Source organism: Castor canadensis, chromosome 5 (genome assembly GCF_047511655.1).
Source record: "Castor canadensis chromosome 5, mCasCan1.hap1v2, whole genome shotgun sequence".
NCBI lineage: Eukaryota > Metazoa > Chordata > Mammalia > Rodentia > Castoridae > Castor > Castor canadensis.
In genome coordinates, this window is record NC_133390.1 from 180431646 (window position 1) to 180450769 (window position 19124).

At 48.8% G+C, this 19124-nt stretch overlaps 1 protein-coding gene across 1 annotated transcript in view; it reads right to left on the bottom strand.

Moving 5' to 3' along the window:
* Positions 1–9557: 9557 nt before the first annotated feature.
* Taf4 (TATA-box binding protein associated factor 4) overlaps positions 9558–19124 on the bottom strand; it is a 72834-nt gene continuing 63267 nt past the window's right edge. Inside the window, exons 14-15 of the mRNA XM_074075055.1 lie at positions 18532–18651; positions 9558–11036 (exon numbers count right to left, since the gene is read on the bottom strand). Of these exons, the coding sequence (XP_073931156.1) occupies positions 10869–11036; positions 18532–18651 (288 nt within the window). The 3' untranslated portion in view covers positions 9558–10868. The remainder of the gene's footprint in view (positions 11037–18531; positions 18652–19124) is intronic.

Below are 19124 nucleotides of genomic sequence, written 5' to 3' on the forward strand. Positions count from 1 at the left end.
GCTTGCACAGCACATGCCAGCATCCCAGTCAGCACAGAGAAGAGACAGAGGAATGAAACGAAATAAAACTGGAGCTACTCACAGCTGCTCATCCATCTGGCCACCAGGAAAACTTGTGGCCCTTCTGCCATGACTAGGATGACAAGTGCTTCCATCTGGCCTCGCCTGCTGCTCCTGACCTTTCGGTTTCCATGGTCTGTATGTGTCCTGAGTGGTCTCTCTGAGAGCCAAATGCCTGGGGACACCTAGGGTTCAGGGCCCTGTCTGCTGGTAGCACCACTGCAGGGCTTTGGGTTGTCACATCTCCCCAGGCACTGGCAGCATCCAGAAAGCCAGGTTCCCACCCTCTGGAGAGGAACCTCAGGGCTCCTCGGGCAGCCTGCTCCCACCTGAGGCTGCTGGAGCTGGAAGAACACTCAGGTGTTTACGGCAGCGGCCACAACTACTGTGGTAGCTTTACACTCCTCCAGGGCAGGGACCACCCCAGGTCCCCACAAGGCAGCATGGATTACTGTGACCTCTCTGGGCCCTAAATCCAGGACCAGGGGCCCACTGGGTACTAGAGACAGATAGATTTGTCCACTGTGCAGCAGGAACAGTGTGTCTGAGACCTGGGGGGGGTGGGAGCACAAGGAGTGACAGCTATGCCTGTCCACTCCCCACCTGTCCCCATGTGCACACCCCCAAAACCACTTCCAAGATCCTTGTGCCTGGGCCTTCCCCACATTCATCTGCAGCTGCTCATCATATAGTATAGGTCAGCTGCCATCCCCACACTAGGCCCCAGACCCTCTCCCACTATCCCCAGGGTGTGCACAAGCCAGCTCACAACCCCCACTGATTCCCAGGCCCCATGGGCGGGCGGCCAGTACTGCCACCACTACCTCAGAGCTGGCACAAAGAAGGAGGTGGGAGCCCTGCCGGGCCTGAGGATGAGGGGCCTGGGCCAGCAGCTCCCCAGAACCCAGCAAGAGGGTGCTCTGAGACCCTCCCCTCCTCTGGGGCTCTAATGAGGACCAGACCTGTCAATGATGGGATGTGGATCCAGGTGTCCCCTCTAGGGTGAGTCCCTTCCTAGGTAGTCTCTGGTGGTGTCAGTCCACACTTCCTCTGAGGTGGCCCTCAGCCCTTGAGGGGGTGGAGCAGGGCTGAGCCAGGAGGCTTGGCAGGGAGGAGCTGGAAACCCTGGGTTCCTTCCCACCCTGGTCCTGGGAACCAGCTGTCAGGGCTGGGCTGGATTGCTCAGGCTGCTAGAAGAATAAGTGGACTTCTTCAGGCCACCTGCCCAACACCACTGAAAAAGACCTCATGCTGGGCCTCCAGGCACAGCTGGGTCATGATGCTCTGGGAATAGAGTCAAGATTGTCCTTCACTCCTTGTGTCATTCTCCTCTCGTGGTGGCAAGGGGGCTGTAGGTGACAGAACTGACACACTACCAACCCCCACACAGAGCTCTTCCCATGAAGTGCCTGAAAAAAGCCCAGGTGAGAGGATATTGGGGTTACTGACCATTTTCCAGAGCCACTGAATCTGACAGCCAGGATACCTTCCCCCTTCCTCTAAGAGTACCCCCTCAGAGGCAAACGCAACAAGCCGTGCCACCCGTGTTCTGTGCAGGCACTGCAGTCAAGGGATAGGGGAAGAAGACGTGGGGGGGTTAAGATGACACAGGAGACAAGCCTTCTCATGATCACCATGGGTCTTTCTCCTAAGCTTCTGGGCAATCCAAGGACGATCAGATCCCTGGCCTGGAAGAGTCTGGAAGAGTTGAAGTGCCCAGGAGTCAGCTGGTGGGCGAGAAAGGCAGCAGGAGGGAAGGTGCCTGGAGCTGGCGGCATACCAATGTCCCCAGAAGACATCAGCCCAAGGGCTGGACAGCACATCTCCATTGGCCTCACGATTCCAGGGAAGCTCCAGGCCAGTCAAGCCTTGACGGTGAAGCCAGAATGTCTTTTCTCACCACCCCTGAGCCAACAAGAGAGGCCTATCCACCTTGCCCAGCCTCCTCCCTCTTTGGACCCGGCTCCTCACTACATCAGCAGCCTCCTCTGCAGGATGAGGAGTGGAAGCACCACCCATCTGGAGCTGCCAAACCACCACGGCCTTGCTGGGGATAAGGCCTCGGGTTGTGTCTCCTTTTTTCTTCCCTTCCCTCTCTCCTCCAATCCCTGCCCCTGCCCCCAGTCTCATGACTGAACTGTCCTGGCCTTGAACCCCTTCCCCTGGCCTCCAACACTACCTGCTGCATATCAAACCTCCATCCCTCTGAGATGGGATGGGACTCGGGGGTGGGGGGGGACCCTCACCACACATCCGTGCAGCCCCAGTGCTGCTAAACCAGCCCCTGCTCCCCCCCTGACCTGCCCCAACCTCCATCACCTGGCTCATTATGGACACATTCCTGTCTCCACACTGGAACATGGCTTTATTTCATATTTTTATCCTTTCACTTTTGCAGCTTCGAGATAACCAGATGCACAGGAAATTGCTTGCGTTTACAGTGAACCAGGTGAAGTATGGTGACGCTCTGCACCCCTGGAAATCATCACGTTACGATAACGAACTTGCCATCACCCCCAAGTTTACTCTGATTCCCAGAGAGCCCTTCCCAATGCTTGGCAGAAACAGCAGTGCCCAGTGCGGCCATGCTGCCGGTTGCCTGCGCCGACTAGCAGTATTGTTCTGCGGTGGGAGCCCCTCCCTCGGCCGCTGCTCCCTGCAGGTGAGGATGTTAGCAGCAGTGAGTAATCCTGGACAGGTCTGCCTGGACACGGGCATCTGTGCTCTGGTAGTGGACCCGGGACATGCCGTCTAACTTCTTCAGAGACCGCTGCAGGATGTCCTCATTACCTGGTCGGGGGTGGTCTTCACCTGAGCCCCTCTGGCAGGTGTGTGACCATCTCACCATGCTTTCAATTTCCAGACACACGCACAAGTGGATCTGGCACTTCCTCTTCAGAAGCAAGTGCAGGCACAGACTCACCTTCCAACTGCACACCCCATCCCACACCCAGCCCGCGGCCCCCAGATGTGTTCCTGTCTCTGGCACCTTCAGTGGATTTTTTTTCCCCAATACTGGGGACTGAACCCAGGACCTCACACTAAAGCAAGCCCTCTACCACTTCAGCTATGCCCCCAAGCCCCCAGCCCTTTTGTTTTTGCTTTTGATAGGGTCTTGCTAACTCTGCCCAGGATTACAGGTGTGCACATGTGGCTGGAACTCGTCACTTTTTTTTGTCATTATTTTCCTTTTTTTTTTTTAAATTGTGACACTGGGGGTACACTATGACATTTACACAAGTTCCTACAATTTATCATTCTCCTCCATTCCCTGACCCCCCATTTCCAGAATAGTTTTCAACCCAAGCCTCCACCTGACCTCCATGGCAGCCAGGAGGCTCTGAGGTCTGGATCCACCCCCAGCCTTGGAAAGGCACCTGCACACCGGAGTTTCTCACAATGCTTGTTGCATAAATACATCAGAAACTAGATGTGCGTGCGCTGACCACCCCCCCACAACATGCAGGCAATCCAGTGGGTCAGCCCTAAATCCTGACATGCCAGTCTGACAAGTGCTCTGACGGGTCCTTGTGCTTGTCCATCCCAGGTGCACTCCTGTCCTGTGATGGTGCCCAGCACCCTGGGGCAGATCACTGAGACAGAGGGGCTAGAGCGGCTCCCACCACCCTCTGCTGTGTAGCCAGATGCACTGCGACAAACTGGGGTCTTCCCAACTGTGGAACACAGTGGTAAAAGCTGCACTGAGTACTTGTTATATGCACTGTACGCATGGAGTAAGGATCCAGGAGGATCCAGGAGGATCCGGAAGGAAGTTGTTCAGAGGAAGGCTGAGAGGGGAAGAGGTCCCTCCAATCTCAGCGCGGGCCAGGCTGTGTCCTGAGCACAGGCGGGAGGAGCTTCCCTCGGTGGAGAAAATCGCTCTGCAGACCGCTGCATCTGACGGGGAGACACTGGGGGAACCACCAAGTTTGTAGTCGTATCCCTTGTTATTCCTGGATTACAAGCTCTTGTTTCTGTGCCTTGGCTCACTTGGTGCCAGACCACTGCAGTAAGGGTGCGCCACCTCCGATGGTGCCCAGGTCTAGCCTATGGCTCTGTTGGCCAGTTCTGTAGTCTCTCCCCACTGCTTTGCTGATGTGAACTTTACCTAGATCAAAATGCACAAATCTTACCTGTCAGCTTGACTTTCACATTTGCACACACCTGAGTGATGCCCCTAGGCTGGGGCAGAGCACCCCACCACACACTGCACTCCCCATCAGAGGAGGTACCTGACACTAAGGGCCCAGGGCCTGCCACTGTGAGCCCCCTCCCATGGGTGGGTGTACTGGGCTTGTGTCCCGACCCTCCCAGCACAAACCAGCACTTCTGAGACCCACAGCTCTGCATCACAGGCTTGCTCCTATCCATTTCTGTATAGTTGTACAGCATTCCAAAACTGCACAGCTGCCCATCATTCACCTGCTGATAGACAGACGGACTTTCCGCTCTTCCCACCAAAGAGCAAAGTCACTGTGAACTTTCTGTGAACGTTCTTACACAGCCTTTTGATGGACAAAGGTACTATTTTCTCCCAAGTGCATACTTAGGGATGGAGTTGTATCAAGCACACGTTTATTAAAGTGAGAAACAGGGCCAGGTGCAGTGACAACACCTGTAATCCCAGCTACTCGGGAGATAGAGACAGGGAAGATCACTGTTTGATGTCAGAGGCAAAGAGTGAAACCCCATCTCAGCAAGTAAGCTGGGCTTGGTGCCTCAAGCCTGTCAGACCAGCTTAACAGGAGGCATAGGAAGAAGGATCATAGTCTGAGGCTGGCTGGGGACAAAAACACAGGACTACCTCAATATAACTCTGGCACATTCCATGAGGCACTGTAGGTGTTTGTATGGGGGGGGTTTCATGGGGGCTTTGCTGGCATTTCTCTGATGCCCAACGACAAAGGGCTCCTTTTTTCTAGCTTACAAAGCACTGCTCAAGGGGCTAACCCGTTTTTACTGGGCATCTCTGTTGAGTTGTGAACTCTTACTCCTTTGTCAGGTACCCATCACACAGATTTCCGCAAGTCTGTGGTTTGCCATTTTACTTTCACCAGGGTATCTTTTCTAAAAAACATTCTAAACAGGAGTTTATGCTCCACTTTATTTTTAATTTGTCTCAGTGATATAGCAAAACGATAATCTTAAGATACACAGATGACTTTTTTAAGAAATGACACATTTTACATAGTCTTAATTTAGTAGACTTTTTTCTCCCCACTGATTTCCACTAAGTTTGATCAGTAAGTATCACAGATGGGCCAGTCTAAGATGGTCTGTGGACACCTCCACACACACACTGTCCACAGAGCACAACCACTTCTCTAGAAACAAACGGCTCAACCATGGCACTGGGCTGACATGGAATGCTCTCCACGGGTGACTGTGAGGAGGCTTCAGTGCCCCTAGAACTCCTGGCTGCTTCAAGCCCTGACATTTCCATCTACAAGTTTTAGCAATGGCCTCACAATTCTAGGTCCATGAGCAACCTCAGATCCTTGTTTATACTTGGGGTGAGGACAGACTCAAGGCTCAAGCTCCCGCACAGCCCACAGAAGGCAGCTGGCTGCCTTCCTCTCCCTGGCAAAGGCCGAGTGACCATGACCCCAGGATCTGCTTCCTCCCTTGATCCTGACCATGTTCCCCTGCGTACCAGACCACACTGACCTGATGGCCATTCTCTCAACCTGTTCTGGAGCCCACAAGTGTGTATGTCCCCTTCATCCAAGGTCATCTCAGCTATTTTAAGGCCTCTGGACCCCCGTGCTGATGCCCAGGAAAATCTTGCTGGGACTCTGGGGCAGCACTGTCTACCTGCGGGTCTGGACAGAACTGTGGTCCTCCTGGTCCAAGTGTCCACACCGAAGCCTGGCACGGTTTTCCACTCAGGTCCTCCTTGCTTCCTCTTCATTTCAGTGTGAGGTTCTGAAACAGCCTTCCTTAAATGTATTCTGGTCATTCACTGTTTTGGTGCCACTGCTAATGGTACATTTTAAGTTTCCTGTCTGTCCCTAACACCTAAAACCACAATTTGGCTCCTGGACTCACATCTGCGCTCACGGTAAGTAAATTCAGAGTCACCTGCATTTCCTCCGGACTCAATCTCACCACCTTCCACCCTTGCTTCACTTTCTTCCTCCCCAATCTTGACCTTTATTTCCTTTTTGCCTGTGTGCCTGACTGGAACTGCCTGTGCCCTGGGGGCGGAAGTGGAAAGAGCAGACATCTTTGTCACATTCTTGACCCGTCCGACAGCAGAAATGCGTCATACTCCAAAAAACACATGAAAAAATGCTCACCATCTCTAGCAATAAAGGAAATGCAAATTAAAACCACGCTAAGATTCCACCTCACCCCTGTTAGAATAGCCATCATCAGCAACACCACCAACAACAGGTGTTGGCGAGGATGCAGGAAAAAAGGAACCCTCTTACACTGTTGGTGGGAATGTAGACTAGTACAACCACTCTGGAAAAACATTTGGAGGCTATTTAAAAAGCTAGACATCGATCTACCATTTGATCCAGCAATACCACTCTTGGGGATATACCCAAAAGACTGTTACTCCAGAGGCACCTGCACACCCATGTTTATTGCGGCACTATTCACAATAGCCAAGTTATGGAAACAGCCAAGATGCCCCACCACTGACGAATGGATTAAGAAAATGTGGTATCTATACACAATGGAATTTTATGCAGCCATGAAGAAGGACGAAATGTTATCATTCGCTGGTAAATGGATGGAATTGGAGAACATCATTCTGAGTGAGGTTAGCCTGGCCCAAAAGACCAAAAATCATATGTTCTCCCTCATATGTGGACATTAGATCAAGGGCCAACACAACAAGGCGATTGGACTTTGATCACAAGATAAAAGCAAGAGCACACAGGGAGGGGTGAGGATAGGTAAGACACCTAAAAAATTAGCTAGCATTTGTTGCCCTTAACGCAGAGAAACTAAAGCAGATACCTCAAAGCAACTGAGGCCAATAGGAAAAGGGGACCAGGAACTAGAGAAAAGGTGAGATCAAAAAGAATTAACCTAGAAGGTAACACCCACGCACAGGAAATCAATGTGAGTCAATATCCTGTATAGCTATCCTTATCTCAACCAGCAAAAACCCTTGTTCCTTCCTATTATTGCTTATACTCTCTCTACAACAAAATTAGAGATAAGGGCAAAACAGTTTCTGCTGGGTATTGAGGGGGCGAGGGGGAGAGGGAGGGGGCGAGGGGGAGAGGGAGGGGGTGGGGGCAGGGGGGAGAAATGAACCAAGCCTTGTATGCACATATGAATGATAAAAGAAAAAGAAAAAAAAAAAAAAAGAAATGCGTCATACTTGCCTGAGTCAGAAGATTAGGACAAAGCCTGTGGATGGATCCTCTATGGATGGTAATTCTGACTTTTGCTTTGGTGGGCTCCTCATGGCAATGGATTATGGAATTTAAACCATGTCAAAGCTCTGAAGATCTGGCACAAGAGAAAATGGTAAAAAAAATAAAATAAAATTAGGTGACAATACCGTAGTATGAGCAGTACCTTTCAGTGATTTAATAACCTAGGAGTCCAAGTGAAAGACCAATTTATTTGCCAGTGAGTGAAGTCCTGGGGCGGTTTCAGTCTCTCCCCAGACTTTGTACCTAAACTGTGACATCAGTCCCTTTAAGGAAAATCTGTATTTCACAGCACACTTCTTTGCAGATCTTAAGAGGAATCTGAAAGTTGTTATCAGTAACCTTGGCAGCTCAGTAGGAGAGCTTGACATTTTAAACATGGTAGTACTGGAAATTTTATGACAAGACATAAAGACAAACTGGGAAGTGTGACCTGGGGAATGGTCAGAACTTGTACTGTGGTTTTGGCTTTAAGTGCACAGAATCTACCATGCCAACAAGCTTTTTAAAAAAGCCTTAAAAAGATACTGTGGTGTTAGCACCAGCCAGTTCTCTATGTTAGTCAGCTTACAGCCTTCTAAGACCAAGTAAACTTGTTGCTTTTTTAAGTGAGGGGTCTGGCTTACAACTGCTCTCATACTTACAGACGACCGCCTGTTGTGTGAACTTTGTTGGTGATCTTTTGTGTGGTAAGTTATGAACTGGTGTAAATTTGTACAGTTCGTCTATATTGGCTTTAGCAAAGTTGGAGAGATTTTTCTTTTCTAAATTGTTTCTTACCTTGGAGAAGGGGGAAGGAGAGCAGGGGAGGAATGGGTCAATCAGTCCTTCATAGCTCCACAACGCAAACGTCCAAAGACAACTAACATGCAACAGGGTAACACTGAAGGGTGTCAAGTGGAGCCTGGTAGCAGGCCTGTCATGAGGGTAGTCTCACCTGGGCAAGAGACTCAGTGCCTTCCCTTGACTGGAGCACTGATTAGACACAGAAGCAGAAAAGCCAGAACAAAATCAACCACACTTGCAGAAATTCAGGTATAACTGTCCTTTACTGAGTTTATTCCAGGCCAAGAACTTCAAAAAAGCAGAGTATCAGACACGGTGAGATGACCCAAGCAAGACCTAATGGACTCATCATGATCCCAGCATGCTGGTGACAGGAAGACTGGAAACTGTGGTCTCTATGACTTCCTGCCACAGCCCTCAAACTCAGGTCTGCTTTCCTCCAGTGTCCAACATCACAGGTGCCACGGGCTGAAGTTCTTCCCCTTCCTGAGTTCTGGTGGAGTCCAAACCCCAGTTAGGATACGATGCATTGGAATCAGGTGCAACTACACTGGGAGCCAGGATCTTCACAGAGGTGACCAACCTAAAATGAGATTGTCTGGGACCCAATCAAGTATACCTGGGATCCTCAGGCACAGACAGACCTACATCGAGAGGTGGCCAAAGATAACACAAGGGCTGGTGCACCCTGCAACTGAGGGGCATCCCTCACCACCTGGATCTCAGACCTCCAGCCTCCTGGACTTTGCTGAGGCTCTGTTGTTCAAGGAAGCTGCAGGTCAGAACAACAGGGATGCAAACAAAAGCAGTACTCTTCAGTATTACCTATAAACCCACTGCCAACCTGCAGGACCCTCATGCCAGGTAGAGTGGAGGTGACCTGGGGTCAGCTCCAGTTATCCCAACCACCAGCCACCAAGATGCTGGAAGGGCAGTGATGAGATCTCTTGAGAGCTGTGATTCCCCAGGGCCACCCTACTATACTAAGTGAGAGACTGTCTCTTTCAGCCATGGGTCTGTGCCAGGGCTGGAGTCCTAGGGCCACCTGAAGCTAGGATTGTCAAGGTGTGTTTGTGTGTGTCCCAGGGCCTCCCCACCCCCAGCTCATCTGCAGGACAAGATGACACACACAGAGCACAGTGGGGAACAAAGGACAATCTGCCTCCAGGCCCCAGACTCAACCAGCAGGTGCAGGACGGCGCCTGTCTTCAGAGAGAAGGTCACTTTCCCTAGAGGTACTGGGTCTGGGTCCCAGACAAACACCTCAAAACAGAGAAACTAGGAAAAATAGGCAAGATAGATACAGATAAATTTGTTTTTAATAAAGGAGTTAATTTTCTTTCAATCCTATATAAAACAATAGCAATTAAAAACTTCATTTTTGAAAGTAAAATATTTACATATGAACAAGTAACTGTGCAAAATTTACATGAAAAAATGGAAAGACAGGGATTTCCTAAAAGATAAAGTGAAAGTTGTAACAGTTCTCAGGTGTTGATAAAAAATACTGATCAGCGTTCGATTCACACGAGAGAATTAAATCTAACGTGAGAATTCACACAGAGAAAGCCAAAGTATTTACAGTCATAAAAGTACTATCAATAGACAATTTAATACAATAACCTCTGAAAATATAAAGAACCAATTAGTATATTTGTAATAAAAAAATAGGTACAAAGAAGGGGCTTTGCTCTGGACGTCTGTAAAGTTGGCCCACAGCTTGCATACAGTCTCTTAGCAAAATAATTATAGTTTACATAGCCATTTTTATGTTATGTGCCAAAAATTATGTACAATTACTGACAAAATACACCAACCATTTTTCAACACTTGATTCACACTGAGAAACAGTCTTTTGATGATTCTTCTCAACTCTGATTTTATTTAATCTAAGTTTTTCACTTTTAGCTAAAAAACACAGTGCAAGTAAAATATATTTATGCTGAAAAGGTTCTCATTTCCTTTAACTTTACAGCTTCACAAACTGTAGCAAATAAAATGCATTTGTACAGATGCTGAGCACATTCAGAGGGGCCACCGTGGCTGGGCCCCGGCCTCTACTAAGCAGAAACGCGCCCGCGCTCGGCGGTGACGGCAATGAGTTGTATCCTGGGGAAATTCGAGCGGAGGGGAGGGAGAGGGAAGAAGATAAATAAGTCTAAAAATCAGTTTGCTTTGCCAACTGACTGCTACAAAAATAAAATAAGTAAAATGAGGTCATCGGCTGTAGACACACACCTACACAGAAAGTTGGATTGAACAAAACCAAAAAGCACAAAAAACGTAGGAACTGCTACAAGTTGACACAGGGCAGCTAATTATTTGCTAACGATTCCATCAGTCTTTATATATGGCTTGTTTGGCAGGAAGGCCACTCAATCAAGGATGAGTTCAGGTTCAGCTGTCCTTCAGGAGTATCCACAGGCCTTGTATCTCTCTGCTACAGAAACAGGTTTCTTCCACACTGAAGAGCTGATTTAGAAACAGGAATATAAAACTGTTCCGTTGTAAAGAGGTGGCTGTTTTTAAACAACATTCCATTTGCTTGTTACAAAAAGGCGTACTCTGCAAATACATAAAAGCGTCCCCAGGCGTCTCCGTCAAGAGCACCGTGCTCGTCCTGTGCTACTTGAGGAATGCTTTGTAGAGCAACAGTGAATGGCTTGTCTCACGCTCATTCTCTAAACAAAATATGAGGTCCCTGAGGTTCACCCGAGTGATTCTTTGTCGTGTGAACTGCCTGGGGGTTCCCACGCCGGAGCTGCCTGGGACCGCTGCGCCTGGGCCCGAGCCCTGGTGACGAGAAAGGAGAAGATAGGTGCATTAGTGGCGCTCAGAGATGGGCTGCAGAACAGGAGGTAAGAGGCAACTTGTGTGTCCCCTAAGTGTGTCCCAAGGACCCCGATTCTGAGGGAAACGGGTGTCTGCAGGCTGACAGGAGCTGATGTACTGTTCAAGTCACTAATAGGGAGGGGCATGGGCAGGATGCCCCACACTATGGCACACTCAGACCACCACCCATCAATGCCCCAGAGAGTGGCCCCGAGCGTAAGGGAGGACAAAGCAGGCTCTGCCCCAAAGCAAAAGGTTGAACAGCTCAAGCCATGCAGCTGGGCACCTCTGTGTAGCCAGCAAGGCTGCCCAGGGACTGAAGCCCATACCCAATGCCACACCTGGGGCTGTGTGAGCCCTGCTTGGCTGATAAAGGCACAGGTCTGAACTCCTGAGTTGGACAAGCTGATGGTCAGCTAGGGAAGCTGACTGCTTAGTGGTTACGACTGCGATCTGTGGCCAAGGGAAGGGGGCTCCCTACCCCCCTGGCTGGGCCCTGCCGCAGACACCCGGCCCCTCGGCAACCAGCTATCCTTCAAGCCGACTAGATGCCTTCCTACTCAGATAAGTGTTCTTGCTGGGGCTGGTTTTTCAGAATGCATGGTGTCACCACGAAGCATCAGCATCCAGCAGTTTTATCACATCGCTGCCTCCATCCGATGCCCCACTGGCACAAACTCCAGCACCCAAAGGACAATTTTCATTTTTCCGTTCAGCACAGCTGTGTGTCCAGGTCCTGGTGGCTCAAGTGCCCATCGGTATGGACACACACTGCAATGGTGTCCTTACTGCGTTCTCTCACTCAAAGCTTAAGAAGCTGGAAGTAGCCTGTTTGCCAGCAAGGCTGAGGCAGCAGTCGCAGCAGCACAGCAGGGGGAGACAATACCACATCCTGCCATCCCTCTTAGGCCCCTGTGCCACCTGCACTGTACAGGCACAAAGAACGCTGAAGACACAGACTGGTCACAATTTCTTCATGTACATCTTGAAGAGAAGATGGTGCGCGCCTCTTGGATGCCCTGAGCCGTTATCATCTTCAGCCTCAGCTTCCTCCTTTCATCTCTGTAAGCTTCCAAGAAGCATTCTGTATAGAGACCAGCAGAGCCCCATAAAGGGCTGGGGTGAAAATAAGCAGACGGAGAGAAGAAAACAGTCCGTTTTCACAAAGAGGCCTCTGGCACAGCCTCCCAGCAGGAACACAAATTCCCCTCAAGGGACACCTGGAGACAGGCAGATTGAGGGGAAGACCAGCCTATTTTCCCCCAAGGGGTTCCTGAAATCCACAAAGTCCACAGATGCCAGCAGATGCAAGGCAGGCCTCACTCAGCAGGAGTTCCAGGGTCAGGGTCCACACCTGATGCCTTTGTTATGACTGAGAAGATTCACCCCGACTACAGGCTCAAGAGAGAGCACTTGGGCAATGCTGGATATGCAGTGCCCGGCCCTCAGAGACACCGTCAGGGCAGCAGACTGGAGCATCTGGGCTGCATTTCATGTCTCTTTTAGGTTCAACAGCCAAAACCAGGTCTGGGATGAGGGAGAAGCACTTACCTTAGGTGCAAAATGTAATGGGTGCTAAAAGTCAGAAATCAAAATAAATATCAAAACTGGTATCCAAACTTGCGGATAAGCAGATGGCAGCACCAATGACGGCCCAGCTATCATATACAGGCCAGGTGCTTGGGCCATGGCAAGCAAAGCCACTGAGACTCAACCCACACCAGGCTCTGAAGGGGTTCAACTATCCCATTACTAAAGTTGCTGTGAGTTCTCTGGTTCTAGGACCCTGTAAATACAACTGAACGTTTCTCAAGTCATAAAAACAGATGAGTGCATGCTCAGGTTTCCTACTGGATGCTGCAGTCACTTCCCACTTCTTCCCAAGCCAGAGCTAGCACAGTTACTGCTCCATGGTCTCTGGCCACAACAAAGGGAGGTTGACCTTCAGTCCGTGATGGAATGGCCCCAAGAAGACTGCTGCACCTGCACAGCAGTGGCAGGGTTCCCTTCACTACATTTACCCAAGCCCTCGTGGGCTGTGGGAGCAGAGGCAGGTCAGCAGGCACTGAGGAGTCTTAGCAGGAAGTGCAGGAAGGGTTGTGGCTGGGGCAAGCACAGCCCCCACCACCCAAGACTGAAGATTCTGTGTGCGACCACTGGCCCAGGGACCCCAGACAACAGAAACCACGAAGCAAGCACCAGGAGCTGCAATCTGAATGCCAGTAACTGTAGCTAAGGGCTATCCCTGTGGTGCTTTTCTAAGTGTGGGCATGGGGGATGAAAGCAAAGTGGACACTGCCTGGAAATTCCTGAGCTCTGGCCCACAATGAGCTAAGATCATTCACCCTGCCCATCTCAGGCTATTGAGAGGACTACATAAAAGGAGGCCAGTCTCTCCACTGCAGATTGTCCCTTTAAGTATTACCTAAGTGGTCAAAAACTGAACGGGAAGAGTCTCCTTGCACGGACATGGCACCCAGAGCAGGGTCCACGCACAGCAGATGGTGGCACTGAGCCCAGGGGAAGAAGCACTCTGCTTCAGCACCTCCCATGGCTGCACCCAAACCTGGAAGGACCAGTGTCACCAGCACCTCAGGGATGTCCCAGGAGGAAAAGTGCACACTTCTGGGGCTGTGGAGCTGCAGGTCCCTTCTTTTCCCCCATCAAAGGAGCCCCACTCAAGCTCTGCCCACAAGCAGCCTCAGGACAGCAGGCAGGGACTCCTGAGAGGAAGGCAAGAACCCCTAATCTGACAGCCACCTGCACCCCTCACCCTACAGGAGCCATCCCACGCAAGTCCAGCTCAGTCAGGACACTGGAAGAACAGAATAAATATCCAGAAACAGCTAGAGAAAAGACATCACTTACAAGAGGCTGAGCACAGCAGCAACCTAGCACCCTCTCTCAACCAACTCAGTACAAAGAAAATGCACAGAGCAATCCACATGGGTGGAGCCAGGGATACCATGCTTGCAAAGGACTACAGGAAGGGAAGAATCCCACCTCCTAGAGCGTCTGGTCCCTTTGCCACACCCACCCCCTCCCTGCCCCAATCAGGCTGCCCATCCACTAGATAGGGAGAGAGTCAGAGAGACAGCAGTGGACAGTAAGGGACTAAGGGTGATGAAAATCACTGCAGAGAAGCCAAGTCTTCCCAAATTCCAAAAACCTGAGACTGTCTCCAAGTTGGTCAAGGGGTTGGGGGAGTCCATCAGGAGGCCTGCAGGGGGTCTTCAAAGGGCAAAATGTACTATTCCAAGAAAAGTCCTCACAGTCGGGTGGCAAGGGGGGAAGAACCAAGAGGAGAGACTTAGGGTCCTGCAAGACAAGGGCCCTTGTGTTCAGCAGATACTGGCCTGTCCTTAACCACAGGATGGCCTGGACTTTGCAATGCTGCCAGGAGAGGGTGCCATCACATCAAAAATTTACAAAACACCTAAGTGCATAACCCACACTGGAGAGAGACAAGCAGACCCAAAGCCAATGCAGACTGGGAGCACCAACCCCATGGGAAAAGCTCCCCCTGCAGAACAGAAGACAGCCACAGGGCAACACTTAGGGGGAGCCCAGAACAGGAAAATTGTCTTAGATTCGAAGATCAAAACTAGGAAACATATTTAAAAAATAAGCAGAAATCCCAGAAAGAAACGATGAAATAAGAGTTGATTGAAGTCAACAAAGAAATCAAAGGAAGAGACAAAATTACTCAGAAATGAGCACATCACTAGGGTCCTAAGTGAACACACAATGAGAAGGGCAGAAACAGGAAGAAAAGAGATGAAGGAAAAAGTGGCGAGAGTCAGAAAGCAGTCACACAAAGACGGCAGCTTCCAAACTGGGCCCTGAGCAGAGTAAAAAGGCAGAAGTGGATGACCAAGCCGGGTGCCAGTAGCTCACACCAGTAATCCTAGCTACTTGTGAGGCTGAGATAGGGAGGATCACAGTTCAAGACCAGCCCAGGCAAAAAGCTCACCAGACCCATCTTCAAAATAACCAGAGCAAAATGGACTGTAGGTGTAGCTTGAGAGGTAGAGTGCCTGCTTTGCAAGTGAGAAGCCCTGAGTTCAAATCCCAGTCCCTCTAAAAAAAAAAAAAGAAGTGACTAAAGAAACTTCAACACCAAGAATGTTGGTAAGGGTTAAGTAAATATTATGGAGCAAGATAAATGAGGGTAAAAAGAGAAATACCTCTAACAATGCAAATATAGTACAATGAAAAAATGGGGGCCAAGGGCGAAAAGCACACACACAATTTCTGACTATTTTCACAACAGGTAAGATAGGGTCAGAATTCTCATTTTCAGGCAATATGCATGGTTGTAAGACAGTAACTTCTCCAGTACACTCTTATTCTCTCCTGCCCAGCCTCCAGGCCATGGAAAGTCCAAGTCCAGGACTCAAGGTGGAAGGTAATCATGTCACCTTGAAGAGTACACCAAACCTGCCCCTCTGAATCTGAACTCCCTACAGCCACAGGACCTGCAAGGCTATATGTTCACCATCTTCTAGCTCCGTCCACTGAAAAGGCCTGATCTCCCATGACCTCCAGTACCCTGGTCTCACCGTGTGTGGCATTCAAATGTGACTTCCCACTACAAGGAACCAGTTCTTCCCATAGAAATGGCAGTTTCACGTCTGGAGCAGGCAAAGTGTGCAATGAGCCTGATACATTTTATCATTCCAGATGGCAAGGACTGGCAGAAGCAAATCTGAAGATGCCACTGCTGGCCAGAGGTGGCACCATGTGAACTGCAATGGACGTGAGAACTGCATGGACTGGAACCCATCAGTTACACTCCAGTTCATGACTTTATGACTAAAAATAACAACAACGGTCATCTTCTAAGGGTGACATGGGTCAACTTATTACCTGAAACCAAGGGATAAAGGCATTTAGCCTGCCTTTCCTATGAACAGTAGGTCTATGCAGACAAACCGCGGATGAGGGGAAGGTCTCCTTACAAAATGACTCCAGCTAACGAATACAACAGTGATGCTCAGGCTTAGCATGTACGAAGCTGAGTTGCCCAGCACCAGAATCAACCCATCAATAAAGTAATACGGTTAAAATGTCCTTAAGTTTTGCAGCAGTGAGGAGTAAGTGACTCTAGCCACTGTGCATCAGTTGAGAGCCCTGTACTCCCTGGAGGGCAGCCTCACAACGGACGAGCCAGGCAGGGGTGTCTCTGGTCCAACTGCATGCGACAGAGGTGTACGCTGGCCACACCACCAGGGTGCAGTCAGAATCTGCTGTGGGGAAATACCGCAGGCTTGACTACATGGTCTCACCCTGTCAGGACAAGAAATGACGAAGAGGAGTGCTGCAGTTTAAGAAGACTTTAAAAGAAATCAGGTGCACAACCAAGAAACATCCCTGCATTTCTTTCTCACATCACTGCAGTCAGGACAGTAGTTACTTCTGGAGGTTAAGAGCTGAGAAATGGATGCATGGGGGCTTTCTCAGGTTGCTAGCAAAGTCCTACTACTTGAACAGAGTGATGCGCTACAAGGAGCTGCAGCTTAGGGTAATTCAGAAAAAATCCATCAAAGAAAGTTCATTAATGTCTTTAACTTCCCCTCAAAACACAAGAATCTTGAACCCTAACAGCCCTTCTCAGTGGATGCTGTTACCATTTAAGATTTTACTTCTTTCTTGGTTTTAAACTTAAGTTTCTGGTGTGGGCTTTGCAGGCCTTGGGCCCACACACTGCAGGCCAGGCCCAGATGTAGGCTTGTGCTGAGAAGCTGGGCCCAGCTCACAGGATGAGTCCTGCTAGGTGAGAGGAGCTTGAGAGACAACTTGACCTGTCCACAGATCCTGACCAACAAAGCAAAAAACAAAGCCTACACATATCCAAGATGACCAGCTACTAACTGAACTGCTAAAACAAGAATCAACACTCTTCAAAGGAAGATAACAGAATCCAGAAGTCATCTACACAATAGATGTAGAATCCAGAAGTCATCTACACATCTAACTCACAATATCCACATTTAAGCAACAATCACTAGATACTATGCAAAGAAACAAGAAAATGTGATCCACGGTCAAGGGGGAGGAAAGCAGCCAACAGAAACTGAAACTAAGAAGGTCCAAGTGTTGGATTTGATTTAAAAAAAAAAAAACTTTACCAAGGAACTTTATTAAATATGTTCAAAGAATTTTGGGAAAATATGGTCTTGACAAATGGGCAAAGAACCTGAGCCAGAAACAACAACAAAAAAAAACCCACAAACAGAAATCCTAGAACCAAAATATATGTCAGCAAATGAAAACTGCCTGGAGCTTAACAACCAACTAGAGATGGCGACCTCCACCTGTCCAGTACCCTGAAGACAGAGCAGTAGAGACTACCCAGTCCAGAGAACAGAGGAGGTATGCCGAAGTCAAAGACCTATGAGGTGGTATCAACAGGCTTGATGAGTGTGTAACTGGAGATCTTGCAGAAGATAGATTGGGAACAGAAAAAACATGAAGAAATAACAACCAAAATGATCGAAAAGTGGTGAAAAACACTGCACACAGAACTAAAAGGCTGAGAAAATTGAAGCAATGAATATTCAGAGAACCACACCTAACATAAAACCAACTTCTTAAAAAAATGTATTAAAAATTAAAACATTACGGCAGGGAAGACAAATTATGGAGAAGGAACCAGAATAAAAATTAGAGCAGAATCCCAGAAAAGAATGGATCAATATCCTGAGAGTTCTGCAAGAAAAAACAGACTGTCACCCCAGCTTTGCATAACCAGCTCCCTCAAAGGTGAGGAGAAATACAACCATGTCTACAGAGGACCTGGCATGTGCAAGGCCTGGGCTTAATTCCCAGCACTGCAAAAAAAAAAAGAAAAAAAAGAAACACAAGTAAACAGCAGCAGAGACAAATGACCGCCAACAGACCTGCACCACGAGAAGTGCTAAGGGTATCCTTCAAGCCGGAGGAAGGATGAGGAGAGGAATTGGGATCTGCAGGAAGGAGCAGAAAGCACCAGAAAAGAAAGGCAAACACCAAAGTCTAAGTTTTTGTTCTTCCTAAAACTTACTTTAAAAAAACAAGAGTTGAGGGAATGTCCAAGCTGGTCTTGTAACTGTTAAGAGTAAAAGAGAAGAAGCTAAGAGGACCCAGGCAGTGCTGTGAAATGTGTGTCCTCTGCAGGGCTTCTGCCACAGCACCTGTCAGGAGCTGCCACCGCAGGTCATCCAACTTCTCCACATGCTTTCCAAAGTCAATCTAAGCCCCATCACAGCAGGCTGGTGACCACGTGTCCTTATGCAAAAAACTTTAAGCTAATGTGATGCTTACAAGTAAGTTGATTTGCATGTCAAGTTTCAAATGCAAAACAGACTCCAAGGAAGGTGAGACAATACATGAATCCTAAGTGTGTCTGTCTACCTGAGAAAGGCAGCTCTAAGACACTCTCCTGGGTCCCTCAACCCCCACGACAATGCTGTACCTCTGCTCCCGATCCTGGCCCTGCACAGTCCACTTTCCTCTTTTTCCTGGGCCCAATTGCCGCCAGTGCCGTGAGGTTAGCATCCCGCTGTCGCATCTGTGCCAGTTCCTGCTGCTGCATCTTTGAGTTGGAAAGGGAACAACAGTCATTTCTTACACCTTTTTTTACTTACTGCAAAAGTAAAAGCGATATACAGACATCAAGCACTTTCTGAATTTTTCTAAATCGTAACTTCCTTAATGTTTTGACTTTATTTTTAACAGTGAGCATATTCTGTCACCATGAAAATTTAAATTTTTTTTTTTAAAAAAAGCAATAGATGGCTAAAGACATGGGTCTAGAGTGCACGCCTGGGAGGTATGAGAGCCTGGGTTCAAACTCCAGTACTGCCAAAAATTTAAACAATAAAATAATAAGTAAATAAAAGTAGCAGATGCTCACCTTAAAACACTTAGAAAATTAGGACAAGTTTAAGTACAGAGACTGAATTCCACTACAAAGAAGTCACCATTAAATCTAACAGCTGAATATAAATTGTATAGGAAAATGTCTCTGACTCGTGTTACCTAACCCTACAACATTTTATAGCTCCA